This window comes from Coffea arabica, chromosome 2e (genome assembly GCF_036785885.1).
Source record: "Coffea arabica cultivar ET-39 chromosome 2e, Coffea Arabica ET-39 HiFi, whole genome shotgun sequence".
NCBI classification, from domain to species: Eukaryota; Viridiplantae; Streptophyta; class Magnoliopsida; order Gentianales; family Rubiaceae; genus Coffea; species Coffea arabica.
The window spans coordinates 690,323-707,920 of NC_092313.1; the positions used below are offsets into that span (position 1 = coordinate 690,323).

At 38.2% G+C, this 17,598-nt stretch overlaps 2 protein-coding genes across 3 annotated transcripts; one reads left to right on the forward strand and one right to left on the reverse strand.

The window, feature by feature from the left end:
* The first annotated feature begins 493 nt into the window (after positions 1-493).
* Positions 494-4,658, forward strand: LOC113729861 (uncharacterized). Its single transcript, XM_027254154.2, has 6 exons — positions 494-1,639; positions 1,995-2,160; positions 2,298-2,474; positions 2,561-2,644; positions 3,616-3,697; positions 3,906-4,658. Exons 1-6 carry the CDS (start codon positions 1,311-1,313, stop codon positions 4,358-4,360), a joined length of 1,293 nt encoding a protein of 430 aa, XP_027109955.1. The 5' UTR covers positions 494-1,310; the 3' UTR covers positions 4,361-4,658.
* Positions 4,659-14,319: 9,661 nt separating this feature from the next.
* Positions 14,320-15,368, reverse strand: LOC113729862 (large ribosomal subunit protein P1-like). Of its 2 annotated transcripts, none has more exons than XM_027254156.2 (4): positions 15,230-15,368; positions 15,032-15,125; positions 14,696-14,914; positions 14,320-14,561 (listed from the first exon to the last, which is right to left on the reverse strand). In XM_027254156.2, the coding sequence occupies exons 2-4, from the start codon at positions 15,098-15,100 to the stop codon at positions 14,508-14,510; spliced, it is 342 nt and encodes a 113-aa protein (XP_027109957.1). In that variant the 5' UTR covers positions 15,101-15,125; positions 15,230-15,368; the 3' UTR covers positions 14,320-14,507. The 2 variants fall into 2 exon arrangements, with proteins under 2 accessions (XP_027109957.1, XP_027109956.1); XM_027254155.2 differs by having other exon boundaries at positions 15,227-15,365.
* Positions 15,369-17,598: the final 2,230 nt, after the last annotated feature.

Genomic DNA, 17,598 nt, shown 5'->3' on the forward strand with positions numbered 1-17,598 from the left:
AAATTATTCCTTCTGTTGAAAATTCTTTGACGAGCTTGAATACTGACTGGATCTCCAACGAGTTGAGCTCGAATGTCGAATATATTACTTCAAGTCGAGGTCGAGCGCAATATAACTAACTCGGTCGAACTCGAGCAGTGTGTTTGAGCATTGAACTCGAGTTCAAGTATAAAAATATTCAATTTCGATTCGATATCACCTTAGGTTTTGGAGGGGGGGGGGGGGGGGTTGTGTATGGAGCGAAATGTTGGACAAAATTAGCTGGGCCTGGTGCATTATCAGCCCAACCGTAGAAACTGGCGGATTCATCAACATCTTTGTCTTTTGCTGGGAGAGAGCCTACGTCACAACGCTATCCTATATCCTATCCTATCCATCAAGGAGGAGACGGCATCAAGGAGGAGTAGGAGGAGGATAACGATTAACGAGTGAGACGCCGACACCCCGCGGCCACAAAATCCAATGAATGAAACAGCTAACCAATGGCAATCGCAATCAGACGTACGAAAGCAGCCCACTCAGAACTCAGAACAGCCAGTCGTCCTCGCAAGCAAAAAAAAAAATAAAATTACTCCACCAGAGTAACAGCTAACCAACGGTGACCCATCTCTTCTTCCCCAACACTAACTGAAACCCTTCAGCCAATCTATTCTCCCATCTCTTCCTCATTCCTTCAAATTTCATTCATTCATTCCATTCCTCCCCCAACCAAATTACTACCGCCATAACAATACAACTCGGCATTGGCGGTGTGGGACTATTCTTACGTTGCCCATTCACCCCCCTTTTCTTTTTCCCTCTTTTGGGGTGTTTTCTTTGTCTTTTCTTTGCGAGGATCATTCGTACCCTTCTTAGACACGGTTATTATTTTCTGAGAAAGGGGAAAAAAAAAAGAAGAAAGGGTGGAAATACAACAGAATATCCCCCAAAAAAAAAAAATAATAATAATGAAATCAAAACTCAGCTTACCCAGAAGAAGAAGAATCTCCTTAAACTTCATTTCAGCCCTTCGTGTCATTTTCATTTTTTTATCACATAAAGTAAAATCTCTCTTGTCTCCTTCTCAGGCCTACAATAAGTACTAGCATCTCTCTCCTATCTTTTCCTCTTCCCCTCTCTCTTTTTCTCTTGATGACTGCTGGATAATCTTTAGCATCGAGAGACAGATCAACTTTTTTCCCTTTTTTTTTTCTTTTTTCTTGTATACTTTGCTTTTTCTTTAATTTTCTGTTTGTATACATGGTAAGTACTGCTACTATATTGTAATACTTCAATTATATAAAAAAAAAAAAAACAGCTGTTGCGGAGTTATGGCGGTAGCTGATGCATTCTTGGAAATTCTGACGAGACCCACCATGGGGGGAATGGTTGTAGGGGTGATTATGTTGTTGGGTCCGGTTTGGGTAGCTTTTCTTCTTGGTGTAATGCTAGGGTGGGCTTGGAAACCCAGATGGGCCAGCTTGGGCAATTGTAAATTTGATTTTTCAGCGCCTTCTTCCCCTTGTTCTTCTCTTCTTCCTTCCAAAGTTCTGAGTTTTGGTGCCCCTCCCCCTCCAACTTTTGCTTTTTGTTCCCCGGATACCTCTGTGGAGCAGAGACAGGATACTCTCCCCCCACCCACTGATGATGCTATTTCCAGGTAATCTATTGGCGTTTTAATTGCCAGAAATTCTAGCTTCCTCATGCTTATTTTTCCCCCTATTTGAATTTCAGTTCAATACTGATCGAAGAATGTTTAAGCTCGATACCTAATCGCTTTAAATATTGTCATTTCTCGGTTAATTGGCAAAAATGGACCAAAAAAGGCTTGAAGGTAGATAGGATAAAGACATGGTCAATGCAGCATACGAAATCCTAAAGAAACACAAGTTTGTTACGATGCATTTGATGTCCATTATGTTAATTTTGATCCATTCTTCTTTTTTCCTTCTTTTCTTCTATTTTAGTCTGGAGTGCACGAGGCAAATCTGATCATGTGCTTGTGATTTGTACAGTGGTTTCTCACAATTAAAAGAGGAAGTACCTGTAGCAGTTACGAACGAGGATTTGGAACACTTGTGCCATCTGGTTGGGAGGAGAGATGGAGGTCCCCCTTGGAAACATATGATGGAACGTTCTACATCAGAGATGAGCTACCAAGCCTGGCAGAGAGATCCTGAGGTACTCTCACTTGTAAAATCGATCTTATGCAAACAACTGTCTTGTTTTCTTGTTTAAATATAACTGTAGTGGCTATAGGCCTTTGTGTGCTTCTCATTTTCGTTTTTTGACTAATCTCATCTTGGTGGATATGCTAGACTGGTCCTCCTCAATATTGCAGCAGAACAGTTTATGAAGATGCCACACCTGAGCTCTTGAGGGATTTCTTCTGGGATGATGAGTTTCGACTGAAGTGGGATGATATGCTTATACATGCTGAAACCCTGGAAGAATGCCCTACCTCAGGAACTATGATAGTGCACTGGATAAGAAAGGTTAGGAATGCTCTGTTTTATCATTACAGCACAGGCATTATCTTTTCTTGCTGGTACTTATTTTGTTCACATGCTCTTTCTGGCAGTTTCCCTTCTTCTGCAGTGACCGAGAATACATAATTGGCCGTCGAATATGGGAATCAGGAAGATCCTATTACTGTGTCACTAAGGTTTGTGAGAGACTCTTCTTTTTGGTTGGTTTTCTTGCCTATACATTTGTGGAAATGCATGTCAGTCAATACATTTTAAATTTTTTATCTTTTCAATTTTGAAGTAGGAGCTGAAAGATTATTGAACTACTCAAATGAAAAAGAAGTACTTCAAGACGGTTAGGTCCAAGGTCAGGGAAGTATTTGATGGTCAGCTTAGATATTTGTTCTATGAATACATAAATGCAAAAAAATAAAATAAAAAAAAATCAAATAAGTGCTCTATTGGGAGATTTGGTAACCAAAGGATCAGTTGGCAAACATATAAGTGGAAGTAAAGGGACTGCAAAAATAGTAAATGATCTGCCTGTCTTTTTTAAACTAGAGTGACTTTGTTTCTGTCCTTGTTAAAGTTCCTTACAGTCATCTTAGCAACTTGTGCTTGACATGATTGAGGTGATGAAGAATGATGAAGACTATTGCCAAAAATTGTTTTGGCACTGATGCAGAGAGGAAGTGAAGGTGCTGGAAGAATGTTGGAAAGCTACATAATAGAATGTGGCTATCATGTTAAAAAAGATGGCCTTTTCTGGTAGCACCTTGTTGTTCATAATATCATCTGATCAAAATAAGGGACATCACTTCATGTCAAAGATGTACCTTAACGTTCTATAGATGCCTTTAAGAGTACCATGTTGTTGTGACGTTGTGACATATATAGGAGCTTCTTCGATTTTTTTTTTTTTTTTTTTGTGTGTTGTGTGGGCATAGGTCATATAGGAGTTTCTTCGATTCTCTTTCTTTCTTAGTGAGGTGAAACTGGTCATAAGGGAGGAAATAAAAGCGGTGTTAGTTCTGGTTACTAACAATATTCAAAGCAGGCAGTGTGTACAGATTTTCTATGTTTCCCTACAGTTGCTTTTGTCAACTGTACATCCTCGTGGGTTTTGGATTCTAATGTGATTCCTGTCTTTTTTCCTTCTTCAAATCAGGGAGTGCCTTGTGATTCTATTCCAAGGCGGGGCAAACCAAGACGTGTCGACCTTTATTATTCAAGTTGGTACATACAAGCAGGTAAAAAAGATTTCTTCTTGTTTCCATTGGCAAGCATGCATCCACATAATTAACAGAACCCTTTGATTATAGTTCTGCACTGCTTTCTTTTGCAACGGTCTGATTATTTTCCAAGACAAAAATTACTTCTTTACACATCTTATTGTATGTATGGTAATTAGTGCAAGTGTTTGCTAGTTGCATAACTACTCATGGGTGCATGAAACAGTGGAGTCGAGGAAGGGAAATGGCCAATTAGATGCATGTGAGGTGTTACTCTTCCATCACGAAGATATGGGCATCCCATGGGAAATTGCAAAATTTGGAGTAAGACAGGGTATGTGGGGGACTGTCAGAAAGATTGAGCGTGGTTTTCGATCTTATCAGAGGACAAGAGCATCTGGGGCATTGCTCTCACATGCTGCATTTATGGCTCAAATTAACACAAAGATTGACCCAGACCACCTGAGGTCCTTAGAAAGTAGCGAAGAAGACTCGTCAGAATCTGAGATGCTGGAGTTAACTGAAAAGCCTAGGGGGATGATCATACCAAAGCTTCTAATTTTGGGAGGGGCTGTGGTTGTTGCTTGTAGTGTCGATCATGGACTCTTTACTAAGGCAATCATATTTAGCGTCGCAAAAACGTTTGCAAACATAGGAAGAAGAGCGTGTCCTAGGACATAAGACATATTTGAAAAGTGGTGTATAATTGCACCTGTCACTGCCGTAGCTCTCGGTTGGTGAAATTTTAGCTTTTATCCGGTTTTAGATTCTGTTTTCTTTTTGTTGGCGGGCTCTTCTGTGCGTCTGGCTACAATACTCAAGACATACGCACAAGTTAGAAAGAAGGATGTATAATTGATAGTAATGGCGTTTGTTGCCTCCCTCCTCTTCTGTCACACTCTTTTCTGGACTATTTATGTATGCTTAGGCTTTTATCGCGTGCTCTTTCTGCAATTCAAGGAATTTGGGTTTGATGGTTGTTCCGAGTTTATGTATACCATTTTGAACAAGGTAGCTTCATGCATATGGATGTGTGATACGCCACTTCAATCTGTAATTTTAGGTTAAGCGGGGTCTGCCATGCACAGATGCTCTTTCAATCTGTAGTTTTCTGGACCAAAGTACATGGAACTAGCAAAGCTTACAGCCATTCGGAAACGCTGTGTTTATGACTGAATTTCAGGGCTCTATTCCCGGTTCCAGAACTTTCCAGTACAAGCACAAACGTCTTGGACAAATATATTAGCAGTATCATTTTACTAACGCGACAAATTGTGTCATAAAACTTTCAGTAGCACAACGAACTGGGATCACCGTCCTAACAATTTGACTGTAGGTGATAACAGCGAAGCACACTAGCGCTTGATCGCGCCAATCATCTTACTAGCACAAAAAGGAACTTTAGGGGAAAACCACAGAAAACCATGAAGCATTTATTACTAGCTCTTTTGGCTAACGTTTACGAGTATCTACCTATTATATAAGAAGAAAGTGGAGTTACTATAGCAACTCCGATGATTGCCAAGTGAATTCCCTCTCATTTTGACACGTGGTCCATTCCTTTTCTTTTTTTCATTTTGCTTTGTTTTTTCTTTTGTTCACTTTATTTCTTTTCTCCTTTTTGATTAAGGATAATTAAACAAATCCTCATGTACACTGCAGGTTTGTTATTTAGTTTCCACTTTGTATTTCATTTTTTTCCCTATCATCCTAATTAATCATTTATTCTATTTTTTCTCTATTGGATTAGTTGATGCATTTTCTTTCATTTTTGTCCATAATTAACTAAATGAATGATTTCATTATCGGAGATCAAGAATGGGTTTGATATTTCCTTTCTTCCATAGTCCTATAATTATGATTCATGATCTTCTACTTTTAATGTCTCTTTTTGGTATATACTATTTGATATTTTTTTTGTCATTTTTTGCGTCTTGATCAACAACCTTTGCTTATTGCTTTTCTCACCTATTTCTTCTTCATCTGACTTTCTTTTCTACCCAAAATAGGTATGTGATGCTGTGAATATTTTTCCCAAAATCTAAAGAAACATTTTTTTTAGTTTTTTATATTTTATTTATTCTGAAACTACTTTTTGATCTTTTTATTTTTGGAAAAGGCTGACAACAAGACGGGTGGTGATTACATGAAGAATTTTTAGGCTAACAATGAAAGAATTGTAACTACTTTTCCCTGATAAAATAAATAACACCATTATGCAGATTCATTCTAATTCTAATTTTTTATTTATTAAAATTGTTATTTGATAATAGGGTGATGGTACTACAGTAGAGGAGAAAAAAATCTAATAAATGAAAATCCAAGGTAAACGATGATCAGGAAGAAAAAAATGATGCCTATTAAATTAAAAATTAACCAGAATCTCTTAATTTATGGATAGGTAATTATATTTTAATTTATATAAAGTTTATTAATTGTGAAAAGTGCTTATAAACTGGATAAGGTGGATGACAGGTAAAATAATTGTTGGGGCTAGCAATTTAGAATGTGAAGATAATAATTTATATCTCTTCATTCAACATTTTGAATGACTAGCTTGTATCCATAATAGGTAGTTTATTTTCATGGTTTTAATTTTAGCAAATGATAGCTTGGAAATAAAAGAAGTGCAAAATTAGATTTCAAAATCTTTTACTTAAACTGGTTCTATATGACTTTGTACTCTTATCCCTTTTTATTGCCCATAATGATAGATAATGTAATTAGAGTTTGAGATGATTGTTAGGCATAGAACTGGACATATCATTACCATTTGGCTAAAGAAGTTAATAATATTTTGTCGATTTGACTAGCTAAAACAATTGCAGTTTTCAAAGGAATGCATTTGGTGGGAAGTTAGTATTGAGGCTTTTAGCTTAGAGTGTCACTCTACAAAATATTATTAGAAAATTCTATTTTGATTAGGAAGACATATTTGCAATCAAACAAATTGTTGGATTTGAATTTGCATATGTAGATTTACAAATATGGCAATTCATGTTTTTATTTAAACTTGCGGTACGTATTCTATAACTATTTGGTTAGATAATGTTTTCATCTATTTGTAATGCTATTAGAGATGATTTAAATGGATAGATTAACTCGTTCTTTCTCTCAAAAAAGAAAGAAAAATATGCAAGTTTGTATTTTTTTTTTATTGATGTTGAAGATAGTGACAGGTTTTTGTGGCTTTCTATATTTTTTCTAATTATTAAAATGTTAGAAACATTATGACTACTCTTTATTTAATTACAACTAAAACTATGTTGCTATTAAACCAATAATGCACCCATAATGGATTTGCTTTCTTTTCTTTTTTGGTATCATTACGTACACATAATATTGGTTAAAAATTCTTTTTCCAAATCACAATAAATTGGGGTTAACTTTATATATGAAATTTTTTTTCACAGCAAATTTTAATTATTTTTATACTTAATTTTTTTCCTATATTTCTATTCATTATGTACTAAAACATTTGTTACTATATATTTAACTAATGTTCTAGAGGGCCCTGGCTGTGCGTTGCACAGCCGAGGTACCTCTAGTTATTATATCTTATATAACGTTTACGAGTGTCATAATGGGGACTTTGACAAACCCAACCAGCTTTTTAAGGAGATTATGTATCTGCTTTGGGGAATGATGGTGTGTTGGGACGGACCATGGTACCAATAAGATTCAGGAGCAGTCCAACAGAAAGTGAGAAAATAGCGGTAAATAAGCTATAATTAGAAACAACCAGGGCCCCGGCGTGTGGCTCTGCCTTGAAGCCTCCATGCCTCCTGAGGCCTTCAAACAGAGAACCAACTTTACTGGACAGCTACAAATTAATTTAATTATTGACCCACCATCAGGGTTTCAAAACAGTGTAAACCGTCAAATTCAGGTGCAAACTTGGGGATTTGCTGGCCCTTCGGGTTCGGTTCGTGGTTGTAGTCCCAGTTGGGGGAGAGCCACATCCAGGGATCGAGTCCTCGGATTTACTTGGTCGGTGATGTTGGGCAGCCTCTTTCGGCCACGCAGTGGGGATTAGTTGGGTCGTACGGTATTACTAGTCCATGGACCCAGATATCCCACTGCGTTGACCAAAAAAAAAAAAAAAACTTGGGGATTTGCTGATTTGACTCAGTCGTCCCTTCATTAACTCGGGTTATACAATTTGCCTTGAGAGTCTGGAGTCTAGTTAATCCATCTCTTACTTCCTCCTGATAAACAAGAGACATGCATACAATGATGATACGTACCCAAACAATGAGCCTAATTAAACAATATGAAACAAAAGGCAGATTCAAATGAGAAGAAACACGGAGGAAGGGATGGATTGGACAATATGAAGGAAGGAAATGTAAATAAGAGATTTCGAGTTCGAAACCTCCCATTTTTATTAAAAAAGAAAAAGAAAAAGAGAAGAAACATGTACTACTATTACTAGGAGGAGAGTACGGTGAATTGTAGGGGCGAAGCCCCGACCTTGGTGATGTTGGCATGGCGAGGGTATCTATCCACGAAATAAAGCCCTGCTGCTGCCGCCGCAACAGCAACAGGTGCGGCCACAACCATGGTTCAAAGTATCGGTCGTGATAGCGGTCACGGCCTGGACCGTTCCACATTGGTCTCGGCATATCGGTCGCGATTTCGTCGAGACGCAAATTTTTGAAATATTTAATATTCTAAAAATTGTAAAAAAAATATGATTAAAAAATTAGCAAAAATAATAAAAATTCGAACTGATTCAAGATGAATCGGAGCAACTTGACCGTTTTTTATCTGTTTCGGACGAGTTCTGGACGATTCATTATCTCAAAATCATCTCGTCCCGATATCGGATCGGGAACCCCTATTCCGGTGACGACTCGGCCGAGTCTTTGAACCATGGTCACAGCAGCAATTGCACCCACACAACCCATTTGTTGAACAAGGGGAGGCCAGCTGCCAAACACAGCACAGGATTATTAGTCCTTTAGATTTGGTAGCAAGACGACGATAGAAAGGAGGAGAGGGTAGCACACAAGTTATTTTAATGCTTTAGTGAATGTTCAGATGCCACCGGCTTATTGTTGGAAGTGGGACGCAAGAAGTAAGGAATGAATTTAAAGACAAGTAAAGCCAGCCAAAAAAAAAGAAGAAAAGAAACCGTCTATTTTTTACTTTTACCACTGTCTAGAAATTTAAAATACTCACAAGTACTACAGGTGAGGGATATACGCCAGTTGAGAGGAAGGAGTAGAAAATATCTTAGGCCTTTTGCTGCTTTTGGATCTCTATGGGTAATTTTGGTTTTTTCTTTCATTGAAATTCGTTTGCTAATTATTCTCCAAATGTTTGCAAGTGCAAAACGCATCCTCCTTATTAGGACTGAGACAACCTTAAATTACTTGCAAATTGAAACATCGATCATTTTTCAAGCTTCCTTCTCTTCGGATGAAAAAAAAGATGACGTCTTGGGCGGGATTGGTTTGGAAAATGGAGAAGGAAAGGATAAGGCTTATTATTATGTTGTCCCCACGTTCCCTCATTAGTGATGATAATGGGTTTTTTTTCTCACGGTACCTCCAACAGACACTCGTTTAAGACATCAATTCCACTCAATTTATTATATATATATATATATATATACGCGCGCGCGCATAATAATAATAATAATTATTATGCTTCTTTACATTTATACACATTCTTTGATTAATCTCATCTTCCTAACATTTAGTTCATTTTAACGAGTGTCTAATAGATACACGATTATAAGAGCATGTGAAATAATACCTAAAACATGTGTCGAATGCCAACCACACCCACCTCTCCCACATTTATCTCTCACTTTCTTCACGGACCAACTTCCAGTTATAAGATAAAAAACTTGGGTAGATCTAATTTATTTACGAGATCCATCAAGTAATTCAAAATTTGTCATAACAACTTCACTAAAAATGTGACGAAATTTGGACAGTTAAATCTATTACAGCAGGCAGGCAGATCTATCCAAGTTTTTGCTTGCCGTACCCAGATAGAGTACTGTCAATTCCCGTTTCTTTCTTCACTTTATTTTCAGTCTATACATCATCTTGTTGTACTAGTATATCACGTTTTCTCTCCGGCACTCCAATTCTTTTTCCAGGAATAAAGAAGAGATCCCCTGATTTCCACGTGAAAGAAGTTCCTGAATTATTTCGACCTTTAATGTGACGTATCAAATTTCAGATGCCACAACAAAAAAATGATAAAAACAAAAATGGAGTTATAATCACTAACTAAAGAGGGCTCTACCCAAGCCAAGGGAGAGGAAGAAAGAAAGAAAAGAAAGGGGGGTTTGTTTTGGGCTTTCGTCCAGGGGATTATCCTTCCTTCACTCCTCAGGTACAAGCAGTTTAAACGTTTAGTTGGGATGTGTCTTATATATAGCTAAAAGCGATTTACCACCTCTCTTCAGCAAATGTTAAAAGGGTAAGGTTCGATTAGTTGGCTTTGTAGCAGCAACCACAGATGACTTTTTCCTTACAGAAGAGAGAGAGCCTGATATCATCATATGTGAGACTAAAGAAAGCCAACGAGCTTAAAAGGGTAGAGTACTGAGTTTGAGATTCACTCTGGCAACGCAACCCCCTCTAAAGAATTAGCGACCAAACGCATATCAAAAACTCTTAAAAATTACAAAAATAGTTTTTGTGGGTAAGCTTAAGGGTGTCTCCCCTGCTGTTGTATTTTGAACGGAACGTCGTGGGTTAATATAAGTTGCTTCTTTCGGCAGTCTCTCATCATATTGGTTCAGGAGCAGCAAAAGAAGATCAGTAATAGTATATGCAACAGTAAAGACAATCCGCAACAGGAAATCGAAGAACGAAAAAACAGCAGCAACTCCATTGATTCTTGAAAAGAAAAGGAAAAACAAAGAATGCTCAGACTAGTGGTATATCAAATTGACAACATCTATACGCACTTAAAATGAAGGGGATCGGATAAAGAATCAAAATCTGTTTCTGCCACTACCACAAAGTAAAATCAATAATCGATTAATAGGGGATGATGGTTTCGAAACAGTGCACCCCATCCAATTCCACGGCGAACCTTGGTCTCCTTTTCTGCTGCAACGGACGATGACGATCTCCAGACTTGTTGGCCTCAGGGGATGACGGCATATTTCCTTGTTTGCCTTTGTTCTTGCCGCCAGCATCATCAAGTGACACTAGGCCTGCCGCCTTGCGCTCGGAGGAAAGAACAAGAGGAGACCCTGACCCTGACCCTTCTTCTTGTTGTTGATGGTGGCTTTTAGAAGCACCGGGTGCCCATGACTTTTGGCCGAAGGATTCGGCACAAAGGGCATCAAAAGAACTGAATAAAGACATCAACATGACTTTGATTATGCTTATGCTATCTTCTTCTTGGCAATTTTTTTTTTTTTGGGTTTGGGAGCAAGACTAATAAAAAGAGGACTGCAACAAAGGGAAAGAGCGGAGAGAGAGAGTTTTAATTCTGCTGACTTTGGAGGAATTGCTTTGTGTGTGGATGCGGTTGTGAAGAAAACAGGGGAGAGAGGTGGTTTATATATGCATATATGCAGACACGGAAAAGGTACTTCAACTGTTAGTGATGAGAGAGAAATATCCGGAACCCTGAACTTAGACCCCCGAGGCGACGAAGAATGGGAAGTTTCTTTGTTCCCAAGTTTGTCTAATGGCAAAGAACTTTGCGCGTGCCAAGTCAAAATTCAATCAACAGCGAGTCTGGAAAGCGCTGCAACCAACTGGAGAACCGCCGCGTCTTTGTCATGGTTGTATACTTTCTTTATTTTCTGTTTTGACAGGCGGGACGTGGCTAGTTTTCTTTGGCTGATGTTTTTATTTAAAAATATATATATATATATATATATATACATATATATTCAATATTCAGACAGTGGATGAGCAATTTGATTCTTTCCATAATTGTTAGATCCCGATTTACCATCTACAATCCGGATCATGGCTAATGATTCATCAAAAATTAACCTTAAATTAATAAGATCAATAGGATCATGATTCGGATAGTAGAATTCTATGATCCTGAGTCAAAACGGATGCGGGACCTCACCGTGCTTTCCATCGCATCTTCGATGAGTCCGGACTACAACTATTATATTAATTGAATAATTGGATTTGATTTTTACTAGTTTATCTCAAAATTAATACCTGCTCTACTAATAGAAAGAAGAATTATTTATTTAAAATAAACAATCCAACCGACCATTGCCTGGCAGTAGCAAGAAAGGCACCACTTGCAGTAGAAGCACCGAGTCCGAGTCAAACACGGAGGTCAAAGTCGCGTTGTCCGGCCGGCGTTCGTGACCACTCACCACTGACCTGGCCCTCCGTTCCCGCCCCCCACTTGCTTGCTCTGCACGCAGCCCACTATTTGACGCCACTTGCTAATTTCTGTTCGGAGCGATTTTACATTTTCTTTCAACCATGTTTGCTTAAAATCAAGTCACACTTGCAAATATTTATTTCACTTAAAAAAAAATGAAATACTACTACTACTACTTACTTATATACATTTTCCATTTGGCCTACGAATTGACAACTGCTCCTGTGTTTATGTAATATATACAAACAAAAGCTAACACAAGAAGAGCCCATCCGAATTAGTGGTGGTGATTCACGGGAGGTCATTTTTAGTGGTGACTTACAGCTGAATTACCTCTCTAATTTTTCGCATGGAAAATTCCTGCGAAGGACCCATCCGAATGGATTAGTAGAGTGATTTCACGCAAACCACAGGTTTCTTTTCGCATTTTCCTACAGATGGTCCGGAAGTTGAGGTGATAGCGATTCAACACTGGTCCGTCGATCCACAACAAAAGCTTGACAATCCTCTAATATCTACTACTACTATGACAACATTTGGAATCTCAAATCCTCTCTCTCTCTCAACAAGAACATTCGAGGACTCTCCATGGGACACATCTCTCGTCCAAAGTTAAAAGACTGTGTAAAGGTAGCAAGAATAATAATTTCATCACTGCTGCAACTGATCGCTCAAACCCTATAAAACTCGGTTCATTTGGCGATAATTTCATTCTGATACATCCTTCCCAACTACGCAGCGTCTGAAACAACCGACTCTTTTTTCTAACGCAAGGCGCTTACTTAACCAACTTCAAACTCTCATACCTCAGTCGCATTGTGCTTCAGTCAAATCACGGTAGAAATACCGGAAGATATTCAATTATTTTCCAGAAAAACATCGGTCCAGTTGTGCTACAGTTAAACCATGGTTGCAATACAGGAGTTTTTATTTTTTTTTAAAACACGAATAAACCAGAGACACCTGAGAGAAGGGTAGGGTACTTGATGCTTGTTTGGTACAAACATACACAGCGAATCCCTCCTCTCATCAAGTAACGTTGCAAGACGAGACCACCATTACCTGGTGAATCCGATATTCACTGTAAGAAGTTTAGTCTGAGCCCATCTCTTCTTCAGGTACATCCACTTCAATCCCACAATCACCACCACACACAGGCTTTGGCTATTAATACCACAGATTCACAATATGTGCTAAAAATCTCGCTTCTTAAAGAAAACCAATATATTCAGTCTCTTCTCACTAGGTGAAGTTTCAATATGGTGAACTGCGATCAATGAGTTTTCATTTGCCCTAAACATGGCCACAAAACCATGATGATGCCCTTATGCTAAGGTTTTCAGTTTGACAATCATGTAATGACGCTAGTGCAGGCATCTTATCAAGAGAAAGATCTTGGTTAAACGCTATCATACTAGCCCCCACAACTTTCACATAGCCGAAGAAATCCCCTTAAATGACGAAAGGAATGAAACTGCATCTCCTCAAGAAAACCGCAAAGGGGTCACAAAAGCCATCATCAATCACTAAGGAGGGCCAGGAAGAATATAGAATTGAAATAAAAAATCGTAATGAAAAGGTGATCACATCCACTATGTTTGTTTGCTAAACAATAAAAAAAATCAACTAAACCAACAGAATTACTGCAGGGACTTGTCTACTTGGTCCATGCCCAAGTTCAAGTAAACCGTGTTTTATTTCTTGGGAAAGTTCATTTCTGGTCCATTAAATAATGGTTCAATGAAGAGCATAAAACATACTAAAAAAGCAATTTTATAACCCACTTCCCAGGAAAAATGAGCTGCATACAGTTCTAAGCAGCTTGGTAAAAAGTAATAGGGTGGAAAGTTTGCAAAAGAAGCCAGCAAATAATAAAGTCACAATTGCAGATAAACTAAGTCCAACGGTAAAACAAATCCAACGGTAGCATGGGCGTGAAAATCTAGTCCACAATACAAGTGAATTCGGGTAAAACAAAGGCCAATATAATGACAGAATGCGAGAAATAATAAGTGAATTCCGGTAAAACAAATAAAATGACAGAATGCGAGAAAATCATGGGTGTGAAAATCTAGTCCACAATACAAGTCCAACGGTAGCATCACTAAGATGTTGCATAGTTCGACAATTAATCTCAACAACATGGAAGATTAGGAAACTACTTTGAACAGTTGTTTCAGGGCATGATAATAAGTGGAAATAAGTTGCATTTTATGCTATAAGACAAGAAGCAATTAGCAAGAAAGAAGGGAACATTCCACGAGGTCAACACCCAACTGGAACAACGAAAACCATCCCAAATATAATCACAAAAGAAAATGCTTCAATGGATGAAAATATAGAACACTTTTTGCATCATAGTTATCCGATCAGTAACTGACATCATAAAAGTAAATCAGAATCATCTTTAAATAACATAAAAGTATACCAAAAAACTTCCAACTGGTTGATCCTAATTCTTTTCTTCTAAGAGAATAAGCTTGAGAAACACCTAATCAAACAAGCTGAATCCCATATCATCATCACTCTCTTCCTTGGGCTCCTCCTGAAAAAATGACATTTGCCCATTTAATATCGTCAATTTTGCTCCCTATGAGTACGACTACAGTGTACTACTGCTATCGGTTTTGATAAAGTTAAAACTACACATAGGCAACAAATAGTACAAAATAAAGGTACCTTCTTCTCCTCTGCGGCGGGAGCAGCGGCGGCAGGGGCAGCACCACCAGCGCCGGCAGAAGCGGCAACGGCGGCAGGGGCAGCACCACCGCCGCCACAGCCAACGTTGACGATAAGATCATCGATGTTCCTCTTCTCGCAGAGCTTGGCAAAGAGACTAGGCCAGTAGGATTCCACGGTTAAATTCGCAGCCTTCACCAATGTAGCAATCTTCTCTGCCTGTGAAAAAACGCACTAACAATTAAAATAAAGCTCACAGAATAACACATCCGAAAAAAAAACCCGAAAAAACCAATGTCGAATGAAGAGAAGAGAATAAAAGAAAAGAAAGGTTACAGTGACAGGAATGCCATCGTCGTGGAGAATCAAAGAAGCGTAGGTGCAGCCGAGCTCTCCGACCGACATCTTTTTCCCTGATGATAAAATTGATCTGCAGAGAACGTACGAGAATGAAAATTCAAGAATTAATCGAAACAAAACAAACGACCCAAAATGGCGGAAGCAAAGGGTTTATTAATTTTCTCTGCTCACCACCTGACGACTGCGGACGGGGACCGGGGGTTAGGCCGTTGGGTTTAGGTGGTGCGGTGATTCGCCGAGTTCGGGACGTTTATAGTATCGCAATTAGGGCACACCACAATTCAAGAGATGGGCAGTCTTGAGAGATACGGGCTCCTTTTAACCATTGGGCCTACTTCAAAGCGGGCAAACCTTTGTACTCCTTTAACCATGGGCCCATTGCAAAAGAAATAGCTGTGACACACACACACACACTAAAGCACATTAAAAAAATGCAAAAGAATGCTAAAATTCCAAGGGGCAAATGCAAGCGATTAATTATGACAACTGAAGTAAAATATACCTGCAGAACATGACGGCGGAATGGGTATATATATGGCTTATAAGGCCTATCATACACGCAGCAACAAAATCGTTTTCTCATTTTTTTGGATGGAAAACCTACCGAGTACGACCAAGTGGTAATTATTAATCATAAAAGGGATGGCACACAACTAGTAATTATTGAAATAGTAGTAGAAGGCTAACGCAAACACAAAAATAAAGTCAAAGGACCACATATTACCGTCTATATTTCTTGCATGGATATTAAAGCAGGTACCCTATGGGCACCGCTAAAGTATATTTCAGGTGTTAGATTTTTAGAAATATTAGGATTAATTAGGTAAAGCGTATAAATGTGAGAGGATTAATTAGGAAAAGTGTATAGCTGGAAGAAAAAGTAGTAATTGTTGGTATGCGTATATACATGGTAAGTTAAATAGAATGTAAGTATGTTAACAAGTGTTCATAGTGTACCTCTTACAAAAATCCAAAAAAGAAAAAGAAAAAGAAAAAAGAAATAGTCAACCCAGGCCTTTCCATTTGAGTCCACTCCCACATGCATACGTACTTATAAGTTTTGCTAAATAACGCTAAACTGATTCCAAAAGTTTTTTTTTTTTTTTCCTTCAAACGAGCAATCAAACAAGGATATGAGATATTCCGGGAAGGAAATTACGTGGAGATCTAAAATTAAGGATACTGTTTTACTCTACTAAAATAAAAGGTACAGAAAAACATACATTGGCAATAGTTGGTTTATTTGTTCATCAATTCGGTATTTTTTGTTTTTCTTTTTATTTTAAAAATTGCCTTTTGCAAGAGTCTAAATTTTCAGATAGATAAAGAAGCAAACTTTTGAGAGAGATCAAGATTTCCTATGAAAAATCAAGAGATCGTATGAGTGAATAGCTTTTTCTTAAATTCTTTAGGGTCAAGGTATTTTAGGAAGTTAGCTATGAAATTGAGGATGTCTTGGTCATAAATTTTTTTTCCCATTAGGGATGATTTGGTTTTTAAATTGTGCAATAAATTACAAGTTGAACGTAATCAAGTGCTGAATTTTTCTTGCCCCTCGGGGTCAGCTCGGCTGGTGAGCCTCGGGGGTAATCTTCGGGGTGGCACAGGTTCGAGTCTGGCCTCACATACCGCCTGGGTGCTCTTGGGGGGCGGGGTACTTCAGGCGCAGGGGATTAGTCGGGCCGCCTTCGGGTCTTGACCCGGACACCCCTGTGTTGACAAAAAAAAAAAAAAAAGTGCTGAATTTTTCTTTGTGAAAAAAAGTGCTAAAACGAATAGCTAAGGTCGCAAAAATATAATACAAGAATAGTTGGGGTGCAAAGTGCAATTAACCCTTTTTTGTTCTTTTTGTTTTAGGGTCATAAAGATAGGTAGAGATACAACCGAGTTAAACCAAACTCAAATAACCATATGCTCAAGCTCGAGTTTGACTCTAAAACTCTCACCATAGACCTGAGCTTGACTCGTGTATGACTCGAGCTCGTACTTGAGCTCAATTGAGCATCCAATTTCTTTTTTTTTCCCCCTCAAAACTAATTTCAAACCAGTTTCCAAGCTAAATGGAACTCCGATCGAATGATTTCAAATCCAAAACCAAAATCTATGATTTCAAGAATCATAATTCAAAAAATTCATAAAACAAATACCATGAACAGAAATACAACGCAAATATCCAACGCAAATCTGTGAACTATAAAGCAAATAATACAACGCAAATATCCAAAGACAAAACAGAAATCAAATCAAATACGGTCTTCATTCGAAGATCCCCAAAACAACGAAGCTGAAAAAGCAAATAAAGCTTCAATCTTGTAGCCTTCAACAATCAGACTTGTCACTTTGGGATACAAGATCCAAGAAACCGAAGTTTTAGGAACTAGCCAAAAAAAAAAAAAAATTGATTAAAGAAGCCATCAAACATGAAGATAAAGAATATGGAAAGAAAGAGGGGTCATACGGTCTGCATAAGGGGGAGAAATAGTCAAAGAAGAAAAAGGATAATTTTTTTTTCTTTTTGTCGTACTCGTGAAGAAGAAATAGTG